General features: G+C 31.1%; 4 protein-coding genes and 1 long non-coding RNA gene across 7 annotated transcripts; 2 read left to right on the top strand and 3 right to left on the bottom strand.

Moving 5' to 3' along the window:
* Window positions 1–820: 820 nt before the first annotated feature.
* Window positions 821–5,749, bottom strand: LOC114193312 (OTU-like cysteine protease family protein). 2 transcript variants are annotated; one of them, XM_028083048.2, is made up of 9 exons: window positions 5,614–5,749; window positions 5,146–5,236; window positions 4,986–5,031; window positions 2,873–2,981; window positions 2,275–2,366; window positions 2,125–2,187; window positions 1,780–1,898; window positions 1,115–1,190; window positions 821–1,034 (listed from the first exon to the last, which is right to left on the bottom strand). In XM_028083048.2, the coding sequence occupies exons 1-9, from the start codon at window positions 5,657–5,659 to the stop codon at window positions 978–980; spliced, it is 699 nt and encodes a 232-aa protein (XP_027938849.1). In that variant the 5' UTR covers window positions 5,660–5,749; the 3' UTR covers window positions 821–977. The 2 variants fall into 2 exon arrangements, with proteins under 2 accessions (XP_027938849.1, XP_027938850.1); XM_028083049.2 differs by having other exon boundaries at window positions 5,503–5,729.
* A 1,903-nt stretch (window positions 5,750–7,652) lies between these two features.
* On the top strand, window positions 7,653–9,433 carry LOC114162176 (uncharacterized). The gene is made up of 3 exons (XR_003599151.2): window positions 7,653–7,759; window positions 7,885–7,941; window positions 9,297–9,433. It is a non-coding gene; the product is annotated as an uncharacterized LOC114162176 (long non-coding RNA).
* A 628-nt stretch (window positions 9,434–10,061) lies between these two features.
* LOC114193320 (reactive Intermediate Deaminase A, chloroplastic-like) lies at window positions 10,062–11,961 on the bottom strand. Of its 2 annotated transcripts, XM_028083059.2 has the most exons (7): window positions 11,657–11,961; window positions 11,408–11,523; window positions 11,276–11,320; window positions 11,055–11,128; window positions 10,924–10,973; window positions 10,272–10,375; window positions 10,062–10,166 (listed from the first exon to the last, which is right to left on the bottom strand). In XM_028083059.2, the coding sequence occupies exons 1-6, from the start codon at window positions 11,841–11,843 to the stop codon at window positions 10,281–10,283; spliced, it is 567 nt and encodes a 188-aa protein (XP_027938860.2). In that variant the 5' UTR covers window positions 11,844–11,961; the 3' UTR covers window positions 10,062–10,166; window positions 10,272–10,280. The 2 variants fall into 2 exon arrangements, with proteins under 2 accessions (XP_027938860.2, XP_027938859.2); XM_028083058.2 differs by having other exon boundaries at window positions 10,062–10,375.
* A 669-nt stretch (window positions 11,962–12,630) lies between these two features.
* LOC114195308 (NEP1-interacting protein 1-like) lies at window positions 12,631–14,549 on the bottom strand. The gene is made up of 5 exons (XM_028085726.2): window positions 14,237–14,549; window positions 13,717–13,868; window positions 13,470–13,559; window positions 13,084–13,248; window positions 12,631–12,909 (listed from the first exon to the last, which is right to left on the bottom strand). The coding sequence occupies exons 1-5, from the start codon at window positions 14,391–14,393 to the stop codon at window positions 12,769–12,771; spliced, it is 705 nt and encodes a 234-aa protein (XP_027941527.2). The 5' UTR covers window positions 14,394–14,549; the 3' UTR covers window positions 12,631–12,768.
* Window positions 14,550–23,248: 8,699 nt separating this feature from the next.
* Window positions 23,249–26,422, top strand: LOC114194606 (calcium-dependent protein kinase 2-like). The gene is made up of 8 exons (XM_028084943.2): window positions 23,249–24,220; window positions 24,391–24,534; window positions 24,623–24,775; window positions 24,932–25,047; window positions 25,269–25,436; window positions 25,523–25,650; window positions 25,885–25,984; window positions 26,163–26,422. Exons 1-8 carry the CDS (start codon window positions 23,524–23,526, stop codon window positions 26,232–26,234), a joined length of 1,578 nt encoding a protein of 525 aa, XP_027940744.2. The 5' UTR covers window positions 23,249–23,523; the 3' UTR covers window positions 26,235–26,422.
* The last annotated feature ends 1,066 nt before the right edge of the window (window positions 26,423–27,488 follow it).

Here is a 27,488-nt window from a genome sequence, read left to right as displayed (position 1 = left end):
TCTTTTATTAGAAAACAAAAGTCTAAGTATAAGAAAAAAAAACGAATTTCCAGTTTTTATAAATTCAAATTAGTTTACGTTTAAGTTAAAAATACATATTTAAAGAATTTGTATATAAAAAAAACACAAATTAGTATATGTACAAATAAATATAAAACCAATGAAAACAGTAAGATTTAAGTAAATTGATGAAAAAGTTAAACTTTATCTCACAATTCTTGCATTCGTTTTATATTTTTTGCTTGATTTAATTTTAATTGTGAGGTTTTAAGGTATTTCTTCCTCAAATTATGTATGAAGTTAATCTATAAACTTGTTAAGACTTGGTTTGATACACAACGTTTGGATAAAAAAAATAGTGGTACACCACAATTACGTAAGGATTGAAGTATGAGATGTAGAAACTGATGGTAAAAAACCAGATGAAAATTTTCAGGTTAGAAATGTAAACACGGTTTAAGAACTATTAATTTCATATAATATTCTGAGTATCAACTGAGACTGGAAACAAATGTAAGAGAGAGAGGAATAAGGATTAAGGATTACATATAACTTAAAAATATTTTATTAATAATATTTTGAAAAGAACCAATATAATTTAAAATTATAAATAGTTTATTTTTCAGGTGTAGAGACTAATCAGTTATCTAAAATACTCAATTTGTCTTATAGGATCCAGATCATTGCACACTCAACTACTGCACCAAAAGCTATATAAAGGAAGATATATGAAACTTATTTGATAAAAACCTTTACCAGGAAAAATCATTTTAATTTTTTTATCACTGAATAGTTTCTTTATCTAGTCTACCATTAAAGGTGGGAGAGGAAGGTGGCTTCTTCGTTGTCAGTCATCACGAACAGAAACAAAAAAAGTAATATTACAACACAAATTGGCACAACAATTCTGATGCATAAATTATTCAGTTTTCATTGAAATCAACCGAGACTACACATACATTTGTATCTCATTCAAATCATCTATACTCTTGAAAGTTAACATGACCAGTGGCCTGTGCATGCTCCATTGCCTCCTGAAATGTTCACAGAAAAAGCAGTTCTAAGAATCATGAAAAGAAAAAGGTAAAAGCATCAGGTGCTGAGTAGGAATCACCTTCTGGCCAACTACTCCAATTTGGCATACCCCACAGCGCAGAGTGAACTTGGAAGTGTCAGTGTAACTCCGTTTCCTGAGAAAGAGTATATACATCATATTAGCATGACATCAATTGAAAGGAAATACTACCGGTAGCAGAAATAATTGAGAACATTGAAAAATTCACATCATGCAAGATAAAACAAAATGACTTCCCTTCCTATTATCCCAGGTGTTAAAATATATGCTGCTACAGGCAGATCCATACCCCAACTTTTCACTTACAAAATGTGCATAATTTCATCTGTATGGTTTAAAAATAGAAATTGGTAGATTTAAAGTCTTTAACATCTTAGTCTGTGCAGTTCAATTACTCAGTCTTCAACATTAGTTTCTCTCACTTTTCAGTTTTTAAGTAATGGCATATAAAAACATGAATTGAGGTGAACTTTTTTAGTTATTACTGAAAATAGAAATATTTCCACTACCCAATTCCAAACGCCTCTGGAAGTGAAACCTTAATTATACACGCTCACATAAAAACCTTCAACGTAATATATATTCACAAAAATAATCTAGTGATATGAAGAATCCAAATTTGAAAATTCATGCAATTCAATCATCTAAGAGTGCAAATATTCATCTATTTGTTTTGAAAAGGTTCAATAAGAATTGCAAACAACCTCTGCTGGTCCTTCACAAAATTTAGAGCAAGCCTCTCCACAGGTCCAATGCTTCTGTTCGGCTGAACCGCAAATATGGTCTGATCAAACTCTTCAGGAGCATCCTCAACGGGAGACATCTGACCATACAAAGCGTGATTAATCATAAGGCAACATGAAAAAGAGAATTACTTATGAGCCTGAATTTTATATTTTCTTTTTCTTTATGGTTTCATGTGCAGTAGATAAAAACATAAATGCCATACACATGCAATCTCATGATTCACCTCCAATTCCAAAAAATAAAAACACACAAAAGAGAAGGAGTGGATGATCAATTTTTTTCTGGTATATGAGACTACTCACCACTAATGCATCATAGTGGAGACCGTCATAAATCAGCATCACTCTTTCAGAGTAGTTCCTTTCCTGTCAAAATACACAGAAGATGAAAATGGAGTTCGGTCTTAAGAGGTTGCAACACTTGAGAGCATAGATTGCATAAAAGTGACTAACCTGACCATACAAATCACATCGAGTTGTCTGGATATCATATGCTGCAATTTCACGTCCATAATAATCTGCTAATATTGCAAGTTCGATTGCACCTTCAAAACGGAATATAGAGCTTAATTAGCACATCAAACAAACAAAACGTTAACAGTCTTTCTTGTAAAATTGTTACTAGGAAAGTTTGAAATACCCTTTGAAACCCGTGCTAAATTCATCAAGTAAAAAAATCTATATCCCACAATTTATATCAAAAGCCCAATTCTGGAAACTTGTTTAAGCAAAACAACCAAATTTATGGGTATCCAGATGTTTAAATGAAATTTCCCAAATTTTAATTAAATCTTTACACCTCATAGCATTTCAGGAAAATAATATATTTTATTCATATGCTTCATAATACATTTATGTTAGCAAAGTTTTTCAAAAGCCAAGTTTTTAAATCAAACTAACTTTGAGCTAGTTTCGTCACCTTCTACATTCCAAATAAAAATGAATTCACCACATTTGATGTTAAACATTCGTACACACTGACCACGGTAATCAATTCCATTAAACTTTTGATTTAGAACAGCCTTGATCAGGAAGACATAGGCTAACTAACCTCCCCACTTCTCCGAGTCAAGAATCCAGTTACAATATTCTGCATTTGGCTTCCCAAGAAATGCTTCACAATATTTCTGTGGATCACTTCCTACTGTTGCAGCTATAACCTGTAGCACGTCAAATAGTACAAAACTATCAAGTTAAAATATGTACGAAATGATGTCAATAGCATACTCAAATTGCATATATATAAGTAATATGATGAAATAAAAGTTTCATTTCCACTACACTGATAATTCTTAAATGATGGACTATGTAATTTCACATCTGAAAATACAAATATTTTTCATTGACAACCTTTTGGTTGCAAGTAATTTCATTGAAAGCATTGAGTGGCATCGCCTTGGGCTTGGCAGACAATAAAATAGAGGCATGTGAATTGATGACGAAATATCAACAATTACCAGAAAGTTACTTAAGTCCTACGTCAAAAAACAAGAGATACTTAAAAATATAGCTGATCCTTATATAATATTTTCAAAGTCGATTTTCTTTTTCGTAATCGTAAAATAAGAATGCTCAAAAATGCATTTATTATTCATAGCTGCATCTGAAAAATCCTTCATGTACTACTCATATAAAAAGAAAAAAGAAAATTCTATTGGTATAAGGCAAAGCAAACCATTCAAATAAAAGTATTTAACTCATCCTGGTTAGAGTTTACAAAGAAGAGAGAAGATTGCAGCAAGAAAATTGTATTTCTAATTCTATTAAATTCTGTTACAACAGATATTGTATAGGTACAAGTAGCTTGTCCTACAAGGAACAGAAACTAACTGCTTTCCTAATGGAAAAAGTTACAGTCAGTTCACTGCATTGAATTAACTGAAAACTAAGTATGTGTTAGGGTTCCAGATGGACAATTAAGCACAGTTGAACTCAACTGAAGTTGAAAAAAAAGTAACTCACTATAAATGTTAAGTCAACTAGAGTTTGAGATAACTGGATCTTAGAAAACAGTCAAACATGTTGGCACAATGTTTACATGTTTAATGGAAACTGAAAGTTGGTTTGGGTAATCCAACTGAAATGCAAACATACTCAGTACAATATTCACAATCTTTTGCATTTACTGCAACCATTTTAGTAATCGGAAAGCCAACTCTCAATTTTAATCAAATGTGTCTAGAAGGAACACTTTTCCACGGAAAAACAAATTCAAAAACTTCTATTTTGACTTTCTGGTTGCAGAAACTACTCAAAATGAAACAGGCAAATTGATAGGAATGCTGGATGTCCCATTTGAATTGTCTATGATAACACACTAGCACACTGTATATGATTATCACGAGAAAAGAAAGGATAAAATATTATTTTACTTTCTCAAAAAGTTCTTCTTAGTAGTTCCCTATAAAAATGTAATAGGTTTTTAGATTTAGCTCCCACGTTTGCCAAGACGGATGTGATTCTAGTCTCTCATCCGAACCTAAAAACACATTCTCTGATAAAAATGTAGGACCTAAAAGTATATTGAATGAGTGTTGTGCCATACTAAGAGAATGACACAGTTCAGAGAACTCTAACTCGCTTGGGTAAAAACTCCTTCTTCCAATCCCATAAAGAACTCCTTTTTTCCAATCCCATAAAGAATTCCTCGGATTCAGAAACAAATTCTGATACAATGTTGTTAAATGGTGGCAACATGGCCACCAAGGTGGAATGATGTGGCAAATATTTTGGCAATAGCCATAGGCAAATTGTGAAGAGAGGACACCCAGCATAGGTAACATGCTACGATATGGTTTCACAAGTCCAAATCTTGAGTTTATCACGCTTGATTACCTCAAGATTTGCAAAATGAGTCTTGTTTTTTAGTAAAAAAAGGTCAAATTAAATATCGAAATTTCTGCTAAAATGTAAGGACTACAAATGTATTTATTACTCTCAATACATGGTGCGACTAAAACTGAAACTCGATATATTTTGAGGGACCAAAGCATGTTTTACTCAAAAAATAAGAATAAATGTTGAGGCAAAAGTTGACCAGCCAGAAAGGAAGTACCCCTTTATAACCAGAACCAAGTTCACCAAAAAAGTACATAGAAATGAAGTTGGATGATAGGGTGCACTGTACAAATTTAACAAATAAAATTAATACACAAAAAAACTACCTGTCGCAACTCAGGGGCTTTCTTCTTGTCATGATCCATTACATATCTGAATCGACAAACACAATAAAAATAACCACAGGAATCATTTGTACAAGTAGCACTATCACCAACACAGAATGAAAAAAAAAAAAAAAAAGTTGACTTCCATTGTTTTGCTTACCCAACTGCATTGAAGAGACAGCTGTTATCCGAAGGAATAACTCTTCTCACAATAACACCTTCCATGACACAGATTGTAGACAACCACCAGCCTGAAAATCAATCATGAAAAAAACAAATTCAAAATCTAAAAGGCAGCACCGAATGCAAACTCCTCCACAATTCGTATTTTGCAAATACCAACCGAGGAAGAACAAAACCTAGAATTTATTGATATTTAATTGATAGAACATAAGTTAGAAATCTGCAAAGAAAGGGAAAGGATTGTGCAAATGGAAATTGTTTGGAATTGGAAAATGAAGATCTATGCTATGAAAAATGAAAAGGGAATGAGTTGAAGAAGAACAAGAATACGAACCAAGAGAAAACTAAAGCTTGTTAAGGTGGGTTTGTGCGTTTGGTTGGGTTTGGTATTTAAAAAGAAAAAGGTTTGGTTTTTATAAGTGAAAAAAGGGATAACGGTGTTTACCACCGTTTGGATTCAGATGCCATGGCACCGTCCTTCTCCTGAACATGTCCCACTCTCTTCCATGGCAAACACCTAGCAAGCAAGGAATACTCAAACCATCTCTTCCTTATCCTTTAATTTTCACCCTAATCTATTATTAATTTCATTTTCCTAATTTTGTAACTAATCATCACCGGTTTTATTTTTTAAACTATTAAATTAAATGTATGAAATGAACTTTATTTTGAATTCGAAAAAGTAGTTATCTTTTAAAATTGTAGTTATTATTTACTTATTTTATATAATAATAGCGTGTATATTTTAAATACGTGTGATATTATATTAATAGATTTTTAAATATGTGTGATATTAAATTAATAGATAATGATAATATAATATTATTAAGTTAATATATAAAACAAAATCATATTTATTAAAAATAAAGTAAAATATATAAAATAAAGATGAGAGAATATTGTTGATAAATAAAAAAAAATTGTAAAAATAACAGTCAATTTTTAAGAATTTAATAAATAATTATATTTTAAAAGGTAAAATTAGTATTTTGAAACGTGGACACAAAAGATGAAATCTTCTTTATATATTGTTATAGATATAAAAAATTAAATAATTAAATTTTTTATTTATTGTGAATTATATTAAATATCTATAATAATATATAAAGAGAATTATTTCTTTTGTGTTCATATTTCAAAATATCAATTTTACTCTTTAAAATATAATTATTTATAAATTTTTTAAAAATTAAACGTTATTTTTATAAACTATTTTATAGAATCGTCTGGTCTTCTCTTTTATTTTATTTTTCAACAGTTATTCTTTCATTTTTTTAATATATTTTACAATATTTTTAATAAATATAATTTTATATATGATAAATTATACATAATAAAACTTTCTAAATACTTATAACTTAATTGTACGGTAGTCGTTATTTTTTTTTGCTAAATATGTTATTAGTTCTGTAATTATTATGAAATTTGTCAAAACATAAATTATAAAGTATTTAGTCCATATGCTTTACAAAAGTCAATAAAAAACATTTTTTTATTGTGCTTTATAATTTATTGTGATATTTTAGGAAAAAAATATTTAACTATTATTTTTTAATATAAATGAGTTATTTATAACGTATTTTGCTTATTTATTTTTATTTTAATGATGTGTTTTATAAATTTCATTCTACAAAATTAAAACATAGTTAAATTAAAACAGAGTTAAATATATTTCAAGTTCTTAAATTTGAATACAAATTTTAAATTTTGTACAAACTTTTGTATTATTTAATATTTTATTACTAAATTTAATATTTTATTTCTTTATATTCAAGATTAGATGTAGTATTTATTGTTGTAGTTTTAAATATTACCTTGATTGTTATTTAATAACTTGAGCAAACAAAATTACTATCCTTCTTTTTATATTGCCAATTCTTTCTAGAAATTGTGTGATTTTATATTTGGCATTTTCTAAAGCACTAATTACTTTTGTGCCATGTTTTCTTTACTGATAAACTGATAGCTTTATTTATTACATTTTTCACACATTATTTTATACTCTTAAAAATATTTTATCTCCAATAATGTTTACATTACTTCCAAAAACGGTTACCTACACAAATATTATTTTATATGTTTTATTTCAATAATTAAATTTATCAAATACATTCTAATTTCACAAATTTCAGCTGTTTTTTTTTTTTCACTTATAATTTTTTTGTAAAGACAACCTAATAACACATCAAAATCAAACTCTTTAATAGTGTCTGTTTTTTAGTTAGAATTTACAACTATATGCAGAAAAAGTGCATGTTTTTCTTTGAATAAAAGCATAGAGACAACATGAAACCCTTTCAAGCTACGCACATTTAATATCTACCATCATAATGTAAATAAAACGAGATATTTTTCTTCATATAAGTTGTAAGGCCCCATTTCTTTTCTGCCCTAAAGATTAGTGGGCTGCCCTGGTAAGTGGGCCTAAGGCCGGCCCATAGTATAAAACCCTTCAGGTTGCCCTAATTTCCACTCTCACTCTCACTCTCGCAGAAACACAGCAGCCGTCACCCCTTGCCCTCACGAAAAGCTCTGCTAGAGTTTGCCCTAAGGTCCCCTTCACCCAAGCTCAAACTCAGTTCCCACTCCATGTAAGTGATCCTGACCCTACTGTGACTACTTCCTAAAGCTGTTATTCACATTTCCCCGTTTAGAATCGAACTAACCCCCTTTTTTTCTTCCACTGTTACGCTGTTCTGCCGGTCCGCAAGTTCAGCGCGCAAGCTGCCGTGCTCCGAGGTCCCGTGTTGAGGTTCCGTTAACCCTTTTCCAGGTACGGGAAGTTAGGGTTTCAGTCTTTTAGGTGTTGTCTTGGCTGTTCTTGAGTGAGTTAATGATTTCATGAATGAATCCTTCGTTTTGGTGTGATTAAATGCTTGTTGTGCTTGATGGATTTGATAAACATGGCTGTGGCAGTGAAGAACAGTGGCGAGACCTGTTAATCTCGCCCAAGCGAGTCCATCTCGCCTAGGCGAGATGAAACAGGGAGCTCGCCTAGGTTTATTGCGCGAAAAGTCGCCCAGGCGGCTCGCTCAACTTTTGAGCGAGCAGGCAACTCGCCCAAGCGAGAGGGATCTCGCTTAAGCGAGATCCCGTGTTGCCCAGGCCCTGGTTTTCCTTGAGCCCTCGCCTAGGCGAAGGGGGGCTCGCCTGAGCGAGACCCTTCAGCCTGAGCGAGGGGTTTGGGCGAAACAGTGTGGTGTTGGATTGCATTTTTGTTCTCTTGTGCTTGGTTTTGGTTGGGTATGACCACTATGATAAGATGCATGTACTGATGTATGAATATATGCCTAACGAGTTGCTATATATGCGTGACATGATTCATAAATAATGAATGATGAGTGTGGTGGGGACTTAACATATGAAATGAGTATGGTTTGAAACTAAAGGGATACGTGATTAATATGAGACGAGACCCTAGACTCATTGGGGCAGTGATGATCAGAGGTATGGATTTGGGATGTGATTGATATGAGGATTAAACTCCAAGGGTTGATATGGAATTGAAAAATATGATTTTATTATTCTCTTATTGCTGATTTACGAACGTTGGTCCGTGTCAGCATGTAATTCCTTGGGGTCTCTAGGTGAGACCTCCGGGGTCGCGCTTCAGTGGTCGGGACGTAATTCCATGGCCCCTGTTAGTGGGTGCCCATGGTGGTGCCCCATCTGTATAACCAGGTAAGGATTCAAGGTAAGGACGACATCCTGACGCTCTAAGGGGCCAGTTAGTCTCACTTAGAGCAGACTGACTCTTGTGGTGAGAGTAGCAGGAGGCCTGAAATTCATTAAGGGCTAACCTCGTGGTGAGGGAGATTTGATTTCATCGTAACACTTGTAACACACAGCTCGGAGATGAGCAGCTCAGAGTTGAGCAGGGATATTGACCACAAGTGCAAGCATCCGCTGAATCCGACCAAGTTATACGTATCCGGATGAGTCGAGTCGTAGTGTATTGAATGAAGAGTCATAACATGTTTGGTTGCTATGTGGATATGAGATGAGGAAAATATATTTGACTGCATGATGAATATGTTGTTGGCTCTAGCTTACCCGTTTTGTTGCATGGTTGTGATGTATGTGGCTGTTCTTTCTTGCGATGATCATCAACTTGGTTGATGGGAGCAGATGGGCGAGGTCCTCGTGGTCAGCAAGGAAATGGAGATTCTGCCGCTTAGTCCGCGTGGATTGGATTATATTCGTTGTTGTACTTTTCTTTAGGGCTATGGCCCTGTATGTCGTTGTTCTTGGTTTTGTAAACGTTCGGTCGAACCGTTATTCTGTTTTGGTTGGCATCGCATTATGCCTAGTTGTAGGAGTAGATTTATGAATCCTAGGATTGCATCGTTGATTATCTCTGTGTGACGTTTTCTTTAATTTTACGTATATAAATTAAATGGGGCGTTACATAAGTTTGATTTTTTATTTTTTTTTTTTGTTTACTCTTTTTTTTCTCTAGTTTTTGGGCAAAAAATATTTAAATTGATCTTTATTGGTGTATGTCAACAAAAGAAAAAAGGAAAGAAAGAGAAATTGAAATATGCTTAACTTTTTATCTTCTTGAAAAGTGGCAACATAACATAGTTGGATGCAAGTGCAATTTGGTGTATAAAATTAGAGATATTCATATATACAATATACAATGCATAACCTAAAGTCTATACTTCCAATAAAGAATCTTTTAGCTGTAAAATCCACTCTGTCCCACAACTTTTGATATGATTGAAAAAGAAAGCTTCAACTACTTGAACAAACCGTGTACAAAATACCAAAACTCATTAGGTAGTCTTAAAGTATATTCTTGTAAAATATCAATTTTTTAGTAGCAACGTTTATTTTCTTTTTAATTCTGATCATTGTGTGATAGGAAGCCACAAAGAGCTGCAAACAACATTTCAAAGTCTAAGTTTCTTTCACTTCTAATGAGCATAATCTGAGAGAATCCGAAGATTAGAGACCTCACTAGGAAACTAGGGTAAATGTAATACAGGAGCATCCCTATCCACCAAAGAACAAAACAAAAAATACAACTCCATTACTAAGATATGTCCGTTTCCTGCATTATTAAACTGAGTTTGATGAAGGAGCAAGAGATACCACTACCATTGACGCTCACAGTGTTGCTATGCACTCAATTTCAATCTTGGCATTCAATGGCAAGGCAGCTACTTGATACGTAGAACGAGCAGGGAAAGGTAAAGAGAAGTCTGAAACCATTGGAACAATATGTAAATTAAACACAGTGAAAATAAATTATGCCAATTAAAAGGAGAAAAATCTTAAAATTATCAGCACAGTACTACTACTGGATTCTCTTGCATCAATCTAGTAATCACCCTTGGCATATATTAGTATTACCTATGACAGCTAATAGATAAATCTTCAAGGATTTTCAACCACAATAAAAAAAAAAGCATGCAGGTTTTGACTCTAAATGCTGATCAGATTCTTGAGCACAGCCCACAGATGGAGCATGATAAATTCTTACAGGTCAGAATGAATTATTATCAGATGACAAATTCATTAGTAATCAGCACAGTTAAGCAGTTTGTCAGTACAGATGCAGGACTTTCATGATCTTGCAGCATGGAATTTATGTCTAGTTATCTCTAACCAAAGATGTTAGAAATTGAGTACAAGTTTAGGACAGTGTATTAATCTTTTCACCAAGACCTGTTATTGTAAGCTTCACCTTCTACAAGAATGTAAACAGTCAAGGAAACATTAACAACAAAATTCACTATACAGAACTCACATTTAGCATATATTTGATTGACGACCGTAAAATCCTCCAAGTCAGCCAACCTGCAGGAAATAAAACCTCAAAAACTAGTAACATTACCGAAATGCAATAAACCCCAATTACAAAGAACAAGGAATTCATACATAATTGTTGTCTTAACGACCGAGGAGTAGCTGGCACCACCAGCTTTAAGGATTTCCCCCATGTTTTTGAGAAGCTACAAAGGGCAATGCTTGCAAATGTCAAAAACAGAATCAACAAGTAGCTCGCATCATCAACTAAATGTTACCATACCATACAAGCATACAATCAAAGAATGTTATGTATGCTACAAAATGAAATGTGGCCTCATTTTGTATTGAACCTGTTCAGTTTGCCCTTCAACATCATCGGATACGAATTCCCCTGTCTGTATTGAAGAGCAAAACACACGCATATCAATAATCTGAAGAAAGGAAGATAAACTATAAAAAACTGGAAATGACAATTAACAAACCTCGGGAACAAGGCCAAGAACACCAGACACGAAAAGAAGGTTGTCGGATTTGATTGCTTGAGAATATGGCCCCAGAGCCGGTGGTGCCCCGTCAGTTTCAACACTTTCCTTAACACCTAAAACACAAACAATCATTCACAATTTCTTCACTCTCTTCTCTTCACAATTGAGTTCTTCAATAAGGGTCACCATCGAAAATAAAGAAAAAGAGTTTAAAAATTTGAAGGCCTTTCCACAATGGGTACATACGAGCATCGGAGGAAATGCTCAAGCATGTGAATGGCAAAGAGCGCTTGGGTGACGAAGAGGAACGGCAGAAGGAGGTGCCGGCCACCGACAGACACCCTACTCCGGCAGCCATTGAAGCACGATTGTGCAGTGCGCCACGTTCCATCGCCGGAATCTGGAAGCTCCGAACACCGCACCACGACGCCATTTGTATATCTTCGACTCTACCTCACTCACTCACTCTCACTCTCACTCTCACACTCTCAATCAAATTCTTCAAACCGACACAATCTAGGTCTTTGCTTTTTGGGATAACATTTATTTTTTCCAGAACTACCCTTATCTCAGGCACGAATTTAATTGTCCTTTCTAAATGTCTTGGCTTCTACGGTTCTTGGGCTAGGCCCATTCCCAGTGGAAAGTCACGAATTGGACCCTTTTTTCCTGCACCTCTCGAATTGTGTTGGAACATTTCTTCTTGCACCTTACAAAAATCTTAACATACTTATCTCTTTTTTCGTTCAAAATAAAAAAATTACATTCCAAATACCCTTTTCAGAGTGAAAGAAGGATGTGCTAAGATATTCTATTCAGAACAATAGAGTTATTATGCCAAGATTTTAGAGGATACAGAAATTGAAATATTATTGTTATCATTTGGTTGAAGGCAAAATTATTAAATAATAATAATATAAATATAAAGTCAAATTTAGGTATTAATTTTTCAATCGATAAAGTTAAAACTCATATGCTAAGAGCTTGGATAAAATATTTTATATTTTTTTATTCATATATGTAAGGTAAAACTACAAAGTAAAACTATAGTTCTTTTCTCGTTAATTTAATTCATAACTTTTATCACTAAATATTAATATTATATCAAATTTTAGTTTTGTAAATTATTTTAAATATCAATACCAAACTGATATATTTAAATGAAAGTGATACCATCTCACTAATTAAACCTTTAACTATTCATGAAAATAAAATAAAAGAGATCATAATTGGCATGCACTAATTTGGCAATAACTTTAAAAGATTTATATACAAAGTTAACACTTGATGACCGAAGCTCAACCTACTTTTTCTCTTGTAATTAAGGTACTCAACCTACTTTACAACTGAAACACTTGTTATTGAAGAATGTGGTCTGGAACATCAGTTCTGCACATTGGGCATGATCCTTGTTGGACTAGCCACTTGTCTATGCATTCTAGGTGAAAAAGGTGGCCACATTTTGGAAGCACCCTCACCAATTCTCCATCCTCAAAATCCTGCAAATCAAAATGTTAAGATCATGTACTTGTTCTGTTCCAAGAAACAAAAAATGCTTGGTTTACACTGATTTTTAGTGAGAAATATCTTATCAACATCAAAATTACATTATACTAAGCTATACTGATATTGCAGACAGTGAATCTTTCATATAACTATGAGATGTTCCTCACCTGGAAGCAAATTGAGCAGCAAGACATGTTGTATAACTTGGACATTTTTACAGAGTTGAATGGCTGAAAAGGAATCTTCATAATCACATTCTGGTTTACCCCTCTTGCTCCCCTCATATCATAAATGTCTGATACTTCTTGGTAAATTGTTTCCAGTGTGTTAATCTGAAACAAATGAGTTCCACCAGATGTGATTAAAATTCTGATTCTTAGAATTGTAGTATGGTCCACACACACTAATTACACATTAATCTAACTTCTATATCTTCTTAATAACTCTAAATCTTTACAAAACATCTTCTTACCAAATGAAGAGAACAGTACATAGTATTATGGAAGGATTTAGCATCAGAAATAGATAGATATAGTCATAGTTTCATACTTACTGTTACATGCAGCTGATAGAGTTTTGCCACAGCTGGACATATCCATTCCATAAAGACTTTCCCATTGAATAAACTTCTCAACAGGGCAAACTGCAGTTCCACACCAAAACTCAAAGATGAGTGCGAAGAACACATTGTTCTTGGACCAGTAACGAAAGAGTGCAATGTGTCCAGCTACTAGTTACTGGTGAGATAATAGAAAGGGATGAAACATTCTGTTTTCAAAGTATGGAACTAGCAACATTACCTTGGACAATGGCTCATCAACATAGTCAAAATTTATCAATTCCAGTGCTGCAATTGCTCCTGTGATTGCTCCTTTGCCAGCACCATCAAGAAAACCAGACTCTGTGGTCTGCCCTTTTATACCTCCTGCAATTGTTCCCACTATTGACCCTCCTGCACAAACATCAAACATTTCTCATACAATTTCTGAAATGACTTCGGGTCAATTACAAACACCAATTTTATCCTATTCCCTCATTCTTTTCAGTTTTGATCTTTTGAAATAGAATTGGAAAAGTACCTTAATGAATTTCAATGTTTGCTTTTGTATTCCAAATACACAACAAATTTTCACTTTGGGAGCAAAAACACTCTCCAAGAGAATTTCAAACATGCACTTAATCTGAGTAGCATAAGTTACAGTTTCTTTGAGACATAAAGCCAAACGTTTCACAAACCATGTGATAACAGCAATGTTTTATGAGAAGCAGTGATTTCTCAGGACAAAGCCAATTCATGGAAATTAAATGCATCATACTTACCAAGTGCCAGAATGCAAGTAAATAAGGCAAAAAGAACTCTCTCCAAAGCCTTCATGAATAGCCCAACTGCAGAACCATGCTTAAAACTTGCAGCTACTGTTTCTACCATTTCAGAAAACCAGTTTGTGACAGTGAGAGAAGTGTTGGTAATGGCCATTTCAAAGTGAAGGGATAAGAATGCTCTTAATGTATTTTGCTTTGGAATGATGCAAATAGACTAGCATTTATATAGGCAGCATGGATCAGATATTCTAGTTTAAGTGTTATATCAAATTTTCTGTTTTAATAGGAACCAAGTCAAAGGAAAAATTGATATGAATGAGGATTTTGATATTTAAACATCGTTTTCTCGAATTTAAGTAGCAACATAGTATTGATGAGTCATGAGTGGTTGATTACGTGTAGGCTCCTTGTGATGCATAGATAGGAAGTGTGCATGACTAAACAATAAAAGAATGTTAGCACTGAAATTTTGGAATTTCAAAATTAAATTATAAATGTTTGAATGCTAGATTAAAAAATAAGAAATTTTTTATTACAGCATAATTTGAATATAATGTAAAATAAAATCTTTTAGATAATAAACAAAATCACCTAAAGAAAACAATTATAAGACGGTATTTCTTAGAACTGAAGTCTTTAACAATTTTACTTAGGCAAATATGTCACACCAATTCACCAAAGAATGCCGTGAGAAGAAAAAAGCACACGCAAAGAAAATAGCTGAAAAACAGAAATAAAAAACGTTGTATATTAGTTTAATTGCTACCTAATTCTCTTGCTTTTATTTTTTTTTAAGTTTGGCTGATTTGGGTCACTTTGCTGGTAACCTAAAACTCGAAGGTGCTTTAACTAATATCTATTCTTCAAATGTACTACTAAGTAGGTCCCTTAAATTGTAATTGATTTTAAAATTTTCCTTATCTATAAAAATATTTTTTAAAATGTAAATTTTATTGCGTAATTCGCTTTAAGTAAATGGTTATTTGATTTCATAAATTTTTAAGATGTTTCTTTTTAGAAAAAAAAAACGCATCTGAAAAATACATTAAACCTACCTTGCTCTATCAAGTGTTAGTTAAACATAAGAAAGTGCATTGTAGTCATTATTCATTTGATTTTACGATCTATCTAACTTGATTAAATATGTTTCTGACGTGTGTGTTTCATACCCATTTGCCACCAATAAATTCACGTCAATAGAGAAGCAATAAATGTAGTATACCTCGGGTGATAATTTTGCTTAGTTAATTCGAATTTTTACATTAAATATGATCACACATAACATACATCAAACAAATAGTAAACAATTCAAATTTGTATAAATTAAAAATTTAGATTCTCATGTTTAATTCTTTAATAAGAATGAAATGATTGTTATTATTACATCGATTAAAAATATATTTAACTCACGGAACATAAATAGATGCAAATCTTATGTCTGAATCTCATTTTACACGTCAATTTTATAAAATTAAATTACTTCAATTTTTTTTTTTAACCACGTAACGGTCAATGAGTTTGATTTAGTTGTGATGGGTGAAAAGGTTACGAAAGAATTTGGTATTCTTTTGTTGTGTTGGTGTGATGAGTTAAACCTATAAATACTTAAAATGACATGATAACACAAAAATGGTGAAGTGGGGGTGGTGGATGGAATGGCCATGATAATGGTTTGTAGAAGTTCTTGAGTTGTGTTTCCGTATTGAATGAAAAAAAAAGGAAAGTGAAGATATTTAGGGTAGTTTGAAAGAGGTAGGGCAGAGAAAAAACAGGAAAGTAACCAAAACAAGGTGCTGAAAAGTGGTTCCTGGTTATCTGCAACTGTGGGCTGATTCATGTAGAGTTAATAACTTCATACTTAAATGCATTAACTCATGGTAGATACGAATCACGTATTTCATATTTAGTCTCCTCCACCACGTCACTTTTACTTGTATTGTTTTCCTTAGAAAAATTTCAAAATCTTAAGTTTTGGTGAAATGTGAAGAATGAAACAAAATTTGTTTGTTGTTTAGTTGTATAGTAAAAGAATTTGGAAGAAAAATAGAAATTTGCTTTGGAGTTGAAGAAGGGTATATGAATTTTAATGGTGTGGATTGCGTCACTTCATATGACCCACTTTATACAATATTCAATCTGCGCCATTTGCAAGTATAATGCAAGTTGCACCGTGTTTGGTTTCAGGAGTGGTCATGGAAATAGAATTTCACAATTATAAGCTCTTAAATCATCCATGTGCGAAATATTGTGGATTAGGTTGTCTGGTCAGACTATTTGGTTTATTTTGTGTCATTTAGAGCTCGTTGATGCGAGACGAGAGATTCTCACGCGGGTCCAGTTTACACTTTGAGTTTTCGGATTAAATTTACGGATGAATTTACGAGTCGACTTTACGTGTCAAGTTTACTGATTAAGTTAATGGATCAATTTTTGGAATAATGTTTACGGGATGTGTTTATGTGTTGGGTCTATAGGTCAATTCTAGGCTTTTTTTTTTTTTTTTCGGATCCTTTTGACCAGTTATTTGTAAAATTGGGTAGTTTGAGTTTTTTTTTTTGTGAAACAGGGATAAGTTGTTATTGGGAGGATGACATTAAAAGTGAAGTCGTCTTCTTCAAAACCCGGTTTCACTTTTTTTTTTTAAAACAACAGTCGTCGGATGCTTACACGGTTTCTAGAAATCTGAGGTTGAAGTCGTCCTCACAACTGACAACTTCATTTTCAGTGACTCCTCCATCATCAAACAACACGTCGCCAGAGGGAGCATGGCGCGAGTCCTTCATCAACAGCTCCCAGTAAATCACGTAGTGCCCCGGGATCGACTTCATGTCCGCGAAGCTCGTGTACTCCACCACGCTCGTGTTGAACTCCTTCAACAGCACCGAGGCATTCTCCACGACATTCTGCAGCTCCGACTCATCCGTTTTGTCAGAGTCAATGCTCAGAAGCACGTTCTTTCTCCTCACAAAGCGGAACGGTGGTGCGTTGTTGTGGAACCCCGTCACTTGGAGCACGTCGCCCCACACGGGAGCGGCACAATCCAAAAAGTGGAGTCGGACGACTTGAACCTCAGATCTCCAGAAACCGTGCAAGTGCCTGACGACTTTTTTTTTAAGAAAAAAAATGAAACCGGCTTTAGGGAGGACGACTTCACCTTTAATGTCGTCTTTTCCTATGACAACTTATCCCCATTTCACAAAAAAAAAAAATCAAACGACCCAATTTTATAAATAACTAGTCAAAAGAACCCTGAAAAATAAAAAGCCTCAAGTCTACTAGTCACGTGTATAAATCGAGTTTATGGACAAAGTTTACATGTTGAGCTTTTAATTTGAGTTTACGAATCGAGATTACAAATTCAGTATACGGTCAAATTTACGACTTTTGTTTACAAGTCGTGTCTTTGGAGTAGTGCCTTATGGATCATTATTAATTAGCGTTAATAAAGTATCACTACAGTTTTTTTATCGTCACACAAAACTTTTTATGATTCAACCTCCTTTTATTATGAGAAGAGATGAAAACTATTCTATACACTGATAAAAATAGATAATACGTTGAAGGCTTTGTAGATACACATTATAATAACAATTATAGTCATGTTTAGTAATCATAATTATAATAACACTAGATATCTATTTAAATAATCATGTTTAATAATTTATATATATTGTTGTTCAATGCCTAATGTTAAGATGTATATATATTTTTATTTCAGCATGTTTATTTTTACATCACATTATATATATATATATATATATATATATATATATAAATGTTACTTAAATGATAATAGAAGATTAAATAATATTATTTTGAATTAAATATATTTGTAATTCTTAAATTTAAACACAAAAACAATATTTTGCATAATGGAGGGATGCCGAAAAAAAGTTGTGAAGGTGCAGGAAGAAAAAACATATGTTACAAACATAGTTTCAGGCCTTTTGGGTACTTAACTCAAATTGGGTTCTGATGGCCCAGATAAAAAGTTCTGTACTCCTGAAACAAACCTTGTTAACTACAAGTTATTTGGTTATTGTTTTTAGGAAATCCAGTTTCATTGTTTTTTAATTTCTTTAGCTATCAGTTTATTTAACTAGCTTATAACTCAATTTAATTGATATAGAAAATATTTATTTAACTTTTAATTTATATATTTTTATCATATTCTTTTTCTTTTTTATTTTTACAAATTATTACGTATTTTTAATTTTATAGATACAATTAATTAGTATACTATTTTTAATATTTATTAAGTTTTTTTTTTTGCATAATTTAATTACAGAACATTTAATACATTAAAGTAACTAACGTATCTAATGTCTCAAGATAGTATTTTAGAGTGACAGTTATTTAAAACAATGACATTTTATTATTTTAATAATAAAATTTTTAATTATAAAAATAAATTTTATAAAATATCTTATTACTTAAAAATACTTAATTTCTCTAAAATCTATATCTTTCTCGCTTTCTAAGATATCTAATTATCTGTTTGAAGATAAAAACAAGTTTAATTATTATATGTTATTTAATTTGGGTTCTATGTGGTCCAATTATACCTTTGAATATGATAGGATCTCTTGACATAAGTATAAACAGTTGAAAAATATAAACATTACATCACAATGTTTTTAACAAACTATCTATATTGTGTGGCACCCAATTTTTAAATTGGTTATGGTGATAAGAATATGTATCTACATATTTATATTGTCCATTTCTATACTATTCTTTTTTTCAATTTAAATTAATAAAACACATTAAATTATTAAATAATGTAACAAACTTATATTATTATTTTTTTACTTTTGTAAAGTATTTCAAAGATATATATTTTAATATTTTGATTCTTTTATATAAGTAATCTTTATCTATTTGTTATGTGATACTCATATTTATAAAATTATATTTTACTTATTGATATTTCTCATTGTCTTCCTAATAATAATATTCTAAACCAAGGTAGCATATATTTTAAATTAAACATTTTTATATATAGTACATTTTGTTAATGATTTAATTTTAAGTCTTTTAAAATAACATTAATGAATTCAATAACCAGTTATTCATTTTGAAACTTAGAGTTTCATCACAATTTTATTTAAAAAAAAAGTAGAAGTTAAAAGAAGAATTAAACATATTAAAATAAGTCCTAACTGAGGTTAAAGGAATGAGATTTATCTTTTAAACATTTGATCATTCTTATGCATGTGTCAATTTTAAGTCTATTGAGATAATATTTTTATGATTAATTACCTCATCAAAGATATTGTCCATTTTAAAAGTTTATGTTTAGTCATTACAGAAAAGAATATATAAGAATGTAAAAAAAAAATATTAAATGATTTTTTTTTACATTGTATGAGATGAAAAAGAAAAGGAAAACATTATATCTTATTTATCCTTTGATTGAATAATCAATGAAAGAAGAACAAGATATATTTAGAAAAAACACCATAAACATTAGTGTTCAATTGAAAGTGATTGTTTTTCTTTCCTTTACTGTCGAATTGGAGAGAGAGATTTTCTTTAACTTGTTCTTACAAAATATTTATTTTTCTTTTCAAACACAGTCGTCAGTTTTTACAAATTTTATTTATTTCAAACAATTTATCGTATTAAAGTCTAAGTTATACATTTTTTTTATTTTTATTGTTATTTTTATTAAAGTAATGAAGTAATACAACTAAATCATATTATGATTTGATTCTTAAAGAAACAATATTTGATTACAGTGAGAGAAAGTTTCAACAGTTTCTAAAAATTATAGTAAGGATGAGTTTATAAAATGAAATAAGAACAGAAAGGAAAAAAAATAGAACTATAGGAACTTAACTGTTTTATAATGAAAATTAATCATAAAAAGTGATAAAATTAAATATAAAAAATACAAACTCAAAGAATAACCACTTTTCTCTAACAACCCTTTTTAGTAAAAAATAAATAAAAAGTTAACTTTTTTACAAACTCGTCATAACTATTCATTTTGTGTCACGTTTTTCTTTTTTTATAAATGTCTTACACGTTTACACTTTATCTGAAAATATATTTGAAAGTGAAATAAAAGATTCCAAGCATTAAAAACGTGTGATTAACATGATTAAAATGAATTTCACAATATTATTTACATTTAATTTTATTTTATCTCTCACGTATTTTATATATATATATATATATATATATATATATATATATTCATGAGGTATATATCAATAAATTTTATTTATGGAATTTTGTAGTAGATTGTTTCCTGAATGAAACCACGGTTCGTTTAATTTTGTTGAGACAATCATTTACAAAAAGTCACTTTTAAAAGTTTTGTATACATTTCTTAAGTTTAAAATAAAAGCATAGCTTAAAAACGACTTTAAATATAATTTAAAAATATTTTGATGATTTTTTCACAATTATAAACAAAAATAAATTAGCATTTATTTTTTAAATTACAATTAAATTAAGTTATTTTTGTCTTACAAAGTCAGTTTTAGTTAAAAAGCTTGTCCATAATGCAATCATTTCGATTTCGATACAGTTTCATATAAAAATATAAAGGTTTAATATATTCACTTTTGTTTAGATGTGTCAGTTTGATATTTTCTTTTAAGAATGTGTTAATTTGAGTCTTAATTTTGTGAGAAGTGTCTGAATTAGGTCCTTTTTATTCATGACTTTTATCACTAAATTTTAATATAAATATCAATACTTAATTTTGTAAGTCATTTTAAATATCAACACTGTTAACTGCATTAACAATTTTTTTCTGATAATTGAAGTATTTTTTCAAAAATTGAAACTCAATTGACACATTATTAAATGTAAGTACCAAATTGACATATCCAAATAAACATTATCATATTGATTAAACCAAATATAAATAAGTATTATAAGTCTATATCATGGTATAAGAAATATCAGAAATAGATTTTGGAATTTGGTGAATTATGGAGAAGTAATAACACGGTGGTTAGATGTTAGGGATAGATCATGATCGATTTGTTTTTAATTCACAAATAAACATAAAATCTCTTTCAATTTATAATAATTTTAATGAGTCATGATAAACCCTACTCATTATTTGCCATTATTTTAAGAACATGACCATTGCACCCACCAAAGTTAATATACTAATCTATAGCATCATATCACATGGTAGGTGAGTGGCAGAAAAAGTTGAAAAGTTTTGATTTTTAAAAAGGTCCCAATATGTTTTTTTTTTTAAATTTGTAAGATATTTTACATAAAAAAAACCAAGTTATAGTCTACTAAATAATAGTTTGTCTTATCTACATAGAAAACATAAGTTATTTTTGTCAAATATATATTTATTTATTTTTATAGTTTTGATGTTATTTTTAATTATAGATTCTATTTTTATAAAATAATTTAAAAAACATGTACATATTAAGTACTCATTCAAATCAAGTCAAATTAAAAAAATATAATAAAATTGACTAAATAAAATAAAGGTTGCTTTAGAAACTCTCAACTAGCAAAAATGGTAGAAAGCTTCGTTTTTTAATTTGTAGCTTCAAAAGCTTAAACAATAGCCTTATTATTGGCACAAAAAAATTGAAAACAAAACAACACCACTTTCTTTCTTCCTTAAAAAGTGTGGTGTGAATAACTTTTATAAAGGTTAAAATGAATTATCCAGTGACATAAAGAATAAGAGATAAATATATGATGTGAAATCATATATTAAACTTTTTATTAATTATCATATATAAAACAAGTTTAACAACTTTTAGAAACATAAATTATTAATAGTTTGAATGCATAATGAATGAATTGTTGTGTACACGTTTTCTTGCTTCAGCGTTGAAAATTCCCAGAATACTAAAATATATAGTGTTTGGTGTTCACAATTCATCATTTACGTGCCACGTTTCATTTTCAGGATTTCATCACCATCAACCATACCATTTATTTTTCCTTTCATTTTCCAATATACTATTTAATTATGATTAACAGATTCGTGGAAGGAGAAAGAAGTAAATAATAAAAGAAGAAGAAAAAGAAAATTATATTTTCTTTAATATTATTTTATTTCTTTATACATGTTATGAAATAAATATGCATTGTTGTTTTTATAAGAATATATCACTTGAATTTTTTCCCTTTTCCTCCGTCACATACTTTCTTATGACATCATTTGATGTGTTATTTTCTGAATAAAAACATTAATTAAATATTCTTTTACATTATACTGGCATGGATTATTAAAAGTGAATATGAATACGAATCATTAATCTATCAAGGCTTATCAAGGCTTAAATATGTTTTTTATTTCTGAATTTTGAAATTAATTTATTTTAAAATTTTATACTAATTTAGTCATTTGTTTTTTAAAATACATAGATTTTAGTCATTTTAATTAAATTTTGTTAAGTTTATTTAACATTTCAAACACGTATTAAAGAAAAAATATGTCAAACAATATAAACAATTCAAATATAATTTTAAAATGCATACAAAACATCAAATAAACCTAATAAAATTTAATTAAAAGACTAAATCTACATATTTAAAAAAAATAAAGATTAAATTAGTTTAAAATGAAAGTTAAGAGAAAAAAAGATATTTAATCCTTAATTTATCAAACACATGTATATATGAATATGAAGACATAATGATGTTGAGTGCGAAGCTTAATTACATTAAATGAAGCTTAATCAAATTAGATTTGTCTAATCACCGCGTGTTCAAAATGTAGAAGTCTATCCAAATAGGAGGTGAGAGCAGCCATAACCTTAAACTGCATAAAGTTTGACTTGTTTACTCATTCATTAACAATGATTTGGTGGTACCAAACAAACATGTCGTGAATGAAACAGAGAAAAAAAAAATGTGGTGTTTGATAAACATCTGATTCTCTGATTCGGTCCTTGAATCATAGGTTCCTGTTAGGAAGTTTCTTTCTCTTCAGTGGACTCACTCTTGGTCTCTAACCATGTTTTTGTTTTGGTCGTAAAATAGTTTCGACCATTCTTTGTTGAACACATCAAAAATCCAAATTCCGCAGTTGACTTGGTTACAACTTTATCCTTTCTGTTCAGAGTTCAGACTCATTCTACTTTTCTCTCCATAAAAAATTGCAGATTCTGATTTTTCTGCATCAAGCTTTGGCCTTTTCTCTCTCCCTTTATATTTCATTGAATATTCTTCCTTGAATTCTCATCTGGGTTCGTTCCTTTTTCATGCTTTGATCCAATCACTTTTCCAAGTTGTTGTTTTGTGAGGCAAAACTTAAGAATTTCGATCCTTTTTGTGTCACGGCCATGGGTTGTTGTCTGAGTAAAAAAGGGTCAGAGCCAGAAGAGCACATTGGTTACAGAAATGCTGTTGGGGGAGCCCACAATCACAAGAGCCATGAACCCTTTGTGAACCAATTACCCGAGAAACATGCTCCTCACGCTGCTTGGAGGCACACTGTTCCTTCTCCAGGCCCAAAACATGTTCACAAGGCTGACACAATCACAGGGAAGCCATTTGAGGATGTTAAGCAGCACTATACTCTTGGGAAAGAATTGGGGAGAGGCCAATTTGGGGTGACTTATCTCTGCACTGAGAATTCAACTGGTTTGCAATATGCCTGCAAGTCCATTTCAAAGAGGAAGCTTGTGAGAAGAGATGACAAGGAGGATATGAAGAGGGAGATTCAAATTATGCAGCATTTGAGTGGACAATCCAACATTGTGGAGTTCAAAGGTTCTTATGAGGACAAGAACTCTGTTCATGTGGTCATGGAGCTGTGTGCTGGTGGTGAACTTTTTGATAGGATCATTGCCAAGGGGCACTACAGTGAAAGAGCTGCTGCTTCATTGTGTAGACAGATTGTTAAGGTTGTTAACATCTGCCATTTTATGGGAGTGATGCATAGGGATCTGAAGCCAGAGAATTTCTTGTTGTCCAGTAAGGATGATAAGGGACTTCTCAAGGCCACAGATTTTGGTTTATCGGTTTTCATAGAAGAAGGTACATTTGTTATCCATTTATTGGTCTTCTGTTATGAGAATTAACTTGTTCTGCATTCCTGAAAGATTAGTATGTAGATTCTGGCATAGCTGAGAATGAAATGTACATATCTTTATCTTCCACTATGAACATGCACTAATTTTGATTTTTTTCTGATTATTTCTTTACAGGAAAAGTGTATCGGGACATAGTTGGCAGTGCTTACTATGTTGCTCCAGAAGTTCTTAATCGTAGCTATGGGAAGGAAGCAGATATATGGAGTGCAGGAGTAATGCTGTATATCTTACTTAGTGGTGTACCTCCATTTTGGGCAGGTAAACTCTGACTTTGAGATGTTTGATAAAATGCTAGCTTAATGCTATTTTGCACTTGACTAATCTTTTCATGAAACATGTGCTGTAGAGACGGAAAAGGGAATATTTGATTCCATATTGAAGGGTCATATTGACTTTGAAAGCAATCCATGGCCAAACATATCAAGCAGTGCTAAGGACCTTGTTCGCAAAATGCTTACAAAGGATCCAAAGAAACGCATTACTTCAGCTCAGGTTCTAGGTAGGTAACTTGTATTATATATGTTTTATCCTCATTGAAATTCAATAAACTATATCTGTATAGTGTTCATTGCAGCATCCTTAAGATTTTTCTTGGTTAATGAATTGTAATTTGTCTGCTAATTGTTTGCTTGTTGTGTATTGTTTGAATAATCAGAGCACCCGTGGCTTAGAGAAGGTGGCAATGCTTCTGACAAGCCAATAGACAGTGCAGTGCTTTCCAGAATGAAGCAATTCAGAGCAATGAACAAACTAAAAAAACTAGCCCTCAAGGTTAGTCCAGCCACAAGATGCATGAAGAGACCACAATGCTCTTTTATGTTTACTGTGTTTGAATTTCATAACATATTTCACCTCTGTCTAAAAATAGAGAGCTAATTTTAACACAATGTCTGTTTTAGTCAGTAATTCTACTTAGTGTTACTCTGAATTGTTTGAATCTTTTGTGACTTATGTTTGAACCTAAGTTGTTTGCATTTTGAATGATCTTTTAGGTCATTGCTGAAAATCTTTCTGAAGAAGAGATCCAAGGTCTGAAGGCAATGTTCACAAATATGGACACTGACAACAGTGGTACAATCACCTATGAGGAACTGAGAGCAGGATTGCAAAGACTTGGCTCAAAGCTAACTGAAGCTGAAGTGAGACAACTTATGGATGCCGTAAGTTGTTGTCTGAGTTCAACAATATCTGTCCTTCAATGTTTTTTCCATGTTCTTTGAAGCTTACATTCTTTTCCTTAATTTAGGCTGATGTAGACGGAAATGGAACAATTGATTACATAGAATTCATCACTGCAACAATGCACAGATACAGGTTGGAGAGAGATGAGCATCTTTATGGGGCCTTCCAATATTTTGATAAAGACGGGAGTGGGTAAGTTCATCTATTGTGAATTTTCCATAGTATGCATTCTCAGCCTCAGTTCTTTGGACAGTTGAATTCAGTTCTCAAAAATGAAGAAGATCATATACCATAAATCCTATTTCTTCCGAAACCAAAAAGCACATTCATTACCAATCATTTCATTAATCAATGAACGAATGTCTCTATTTAGAATTTGAAAAAAAATGACACATGTAAGTCTTTTTTTGTTTGATTCCATCACAGGTATATCACAAGAGATGAACTGGAAACAGCCATGAAGGAGAATGGTATGGGAGATGAGGCCACAATCAGGGAAGTTATATCTGAAGTTGACACTGATAATGTAAGTCCATACTTTGACACACGTTACATTCATTTGATAACACATTTTAAGAGTAAAATAATCATAAAAGAGTGAACTTTTGTAGTATCTGCAGCATATTTTTGCTAGTGAAAGTATTATTTATTACTCATTTTGTATTCTAGTTCCATAGTTAACACTGAATTTTGTGGTTTCTCAGGATGGTAGAATCAACTATGACGAATTTTGTACAATGATGAGGAGTGGAACCCAGAAAGGAAAGCTATTCTAAAGCTTCCAAAAATGATCATACATTTTTAGGCATGTAAAGTTTATCTTTTAGAGTTGTGTTGAGCTACGTGAAGACTTGGTTGTCAACTCTTATTTCTCTTTTTCGTTTCCTTTTCAATCTGAATCTTTTCTATTGAGTCCTCATGTAATTTATTGTGGACAAATAAAAAGTGGAGTTTGCCAGTGAAAGTAATTTTGCAAGTTAGATTGTGCAGTTTGTTAAATGGAACCTGAATATATACAATCAATGAAACTATGATACTATTTCAATTTAACCAATTTAGTCTATTTTTCAGAGGTAGAGATATTAGGTAGCTTAAAATAGGATTAAAGACATGAATGAATTCATATATAAAATATTAAGGACTATTTTAGTTAACTATAATTTTGATTTCTTTCCAACAATGCACGTATCTTAATAATTTTATAAGGAAACTAATGATAACACAAATTCCTTTTTAAGTCGAGTGTTAATTTTTTGTTATAATATCTGCGTAATTTCAATAACAAATCAATTGACGAAATCATTTAAAATTAATAAATAATATAAACTTCGTCATAATAAAATCAAAGTAGTCAAAATGAATATTTAACTCGTAAAATTATAAAATTCTATTATTTTATATTGTAGTTATGAGTTAAATTATAAAATGATAAAATTATATAAATTTATGTTTTCTTTAAATTTTTGTTGCACTTGTCTCTTCACCTGCATAATTAAATGAATTCAGTTTAAACTAAACCTAGACTCAATTAAAAGTTAATAAATGCTATTGGAAAAGATGCTGCAATTTTTGCATAATTGATAATTGGGTATGTTCTAATTTTACTTCTAAAATTGTTTGTCTTCAGATGTAACCTTATGATGTTACATTTAGTTTAATCATAATTTGTGGTTTGTTCCATCATGAATGTTTTCATTCATAGTTTTTTTTAAATTTAAATTTGACTTAATAACTTCTGTTTTGTCATTATTTTTGTTAATAAGTATCTCAGTCCCTGTCCTTCAATTTGTTTTTATCTTAATTTATTTTTGACTTTTATAATCAGATTCTATATTATCATTATTGTTAATTTTTGACTTGAATACTGTTTGTGTATAACTATTTGTAAAGATAAAGATAAAATTGAATTATACTACAAAAATTAAAATCAAATCGAAATAAAAATAAAATATTGAAATACCGACTTAATATTATTTAACAAAAATACTGAATAAAGTAATTAAGTCTTTAAACTTTCAATATAAAAGTAT

This window comes from Vigna unguiculata, chromosome 8, assembly GCF_037176805.1.
Source record: "Vigna unguiculata cultivar grain cowpea cultivar isolate G323 ecotype 2 chromosome 8, ASM3717680v1, whole genome shotgun sequence".
In the NCBI taxonomy this organism is placed as follows: domain Eukaryota; kingdom Viridiplantae; phylum Streptophyta; class Magnoliopsida; order Fabales; family Fabaceae; genus Vigna; species Vigna unguiculata.
This window is presented reverse-complemented; position numbering and strand designations above follow the sequence as displayed.

What these genes read in the sequence shown, in the direction of transcription:
- LOC114193312 (XM_028083048.2), bottom strand. Translation starts at nt 5,659, where the DNA reads ATGTTCAGGAGAAGGACGGTGCCATGGCATCTGAATCCAAACGGTG. An exon ending in AAGCCCCTGAGTTGCGACAG is followed by an intron (nt 2,982 to 4,985) that starts GTAGTTTTTTTG and finishes GACGTGCTACAG; the next exon opens with GTTATAGCTGCAACAGTAGG. An exon ending in TGACTCGGAGAAGTGGGGAG is followed by an intron (nt 2,367 to 2,872) that starts GTTAGTTAGCCT and finishes TCCGTTTTGAAG; the next exon opens with GTGCAATCGAACTTGCAATA.
- LOC114193320 (XM_028083058.2), bottom strand. Translation starts at nt 11,843, where the DNA reads ATGGCGTCGTGGTGCGGTGTTCGGAGCTTCCAGATTCCGGCGATGGAA. An exon ending in GAGCATTTCCTCCGATGCTC is followed by an intron (nt 11,524 to 11,656) that starts GTATGTACCCAT and finishes TTTGTGTTTTAG; the next exon opens with GTGTTAAGGAAAGTGTTGAA. An exon ending in CAATCAAATATATGCTAAAT is followed by an intron (nt 10,376 to 10,923) that starts GTGAGTTCTGTA and finishes CAATGGTTTCAG; the next exon opens with ACTTCTCTTTACCTTTCCCT.
- LOC114195308 (XM_028085726.2), bottom strand. Translation starts at nt 14,393, where the DNA reads ATGGCCATTACCAACACTTCTCTCACTGTCACAAACTGGTTTTCTGAA. An exon ending in TACTTGCATTCTGGCACTTG is followed by an intron (nt 13,869 to 14,236) that starts GTAAGTATGATG and finishes ATGTTTGTGCAG; the next exon opens with GAGGGTCAATAGTGGGAACA. An exon ending in TCTATCAGCTGCATGTAACA is followed by an intron (nt 13,249 to 13,469) that starts GTAAGTATGAAA and finishes CATTTGTTTCAG; the next exon opens with ATTAACACACTGGAAACAAT.
- LOC114194606 (XM_028084943.2), top strand. Translation starts at nt 23,524, where the DNA reads ATGGGTTGTTGTCTGAGTAAAAAAGGGTCAGAGCCAGAAGAGCACATT. An exon ending in TAAAAAAACTAGCCCTCAAG is followed by an intron (nt 25,048 to 25,268) that starts GTTAGTCCAGCC and finishes ATGATCTTTTAG; the next exon opens with GTCATTGCTGAAAATCTTTC. An exon ending in CTGAAGTTGACACTGATAAT is followed by an intron (nt 25,985 to 26,162) that starts GTAAGTCCATAC and finishes GTGGTTTCTCAG; the next exon opens with GATGGTAGAATCAACTATGA.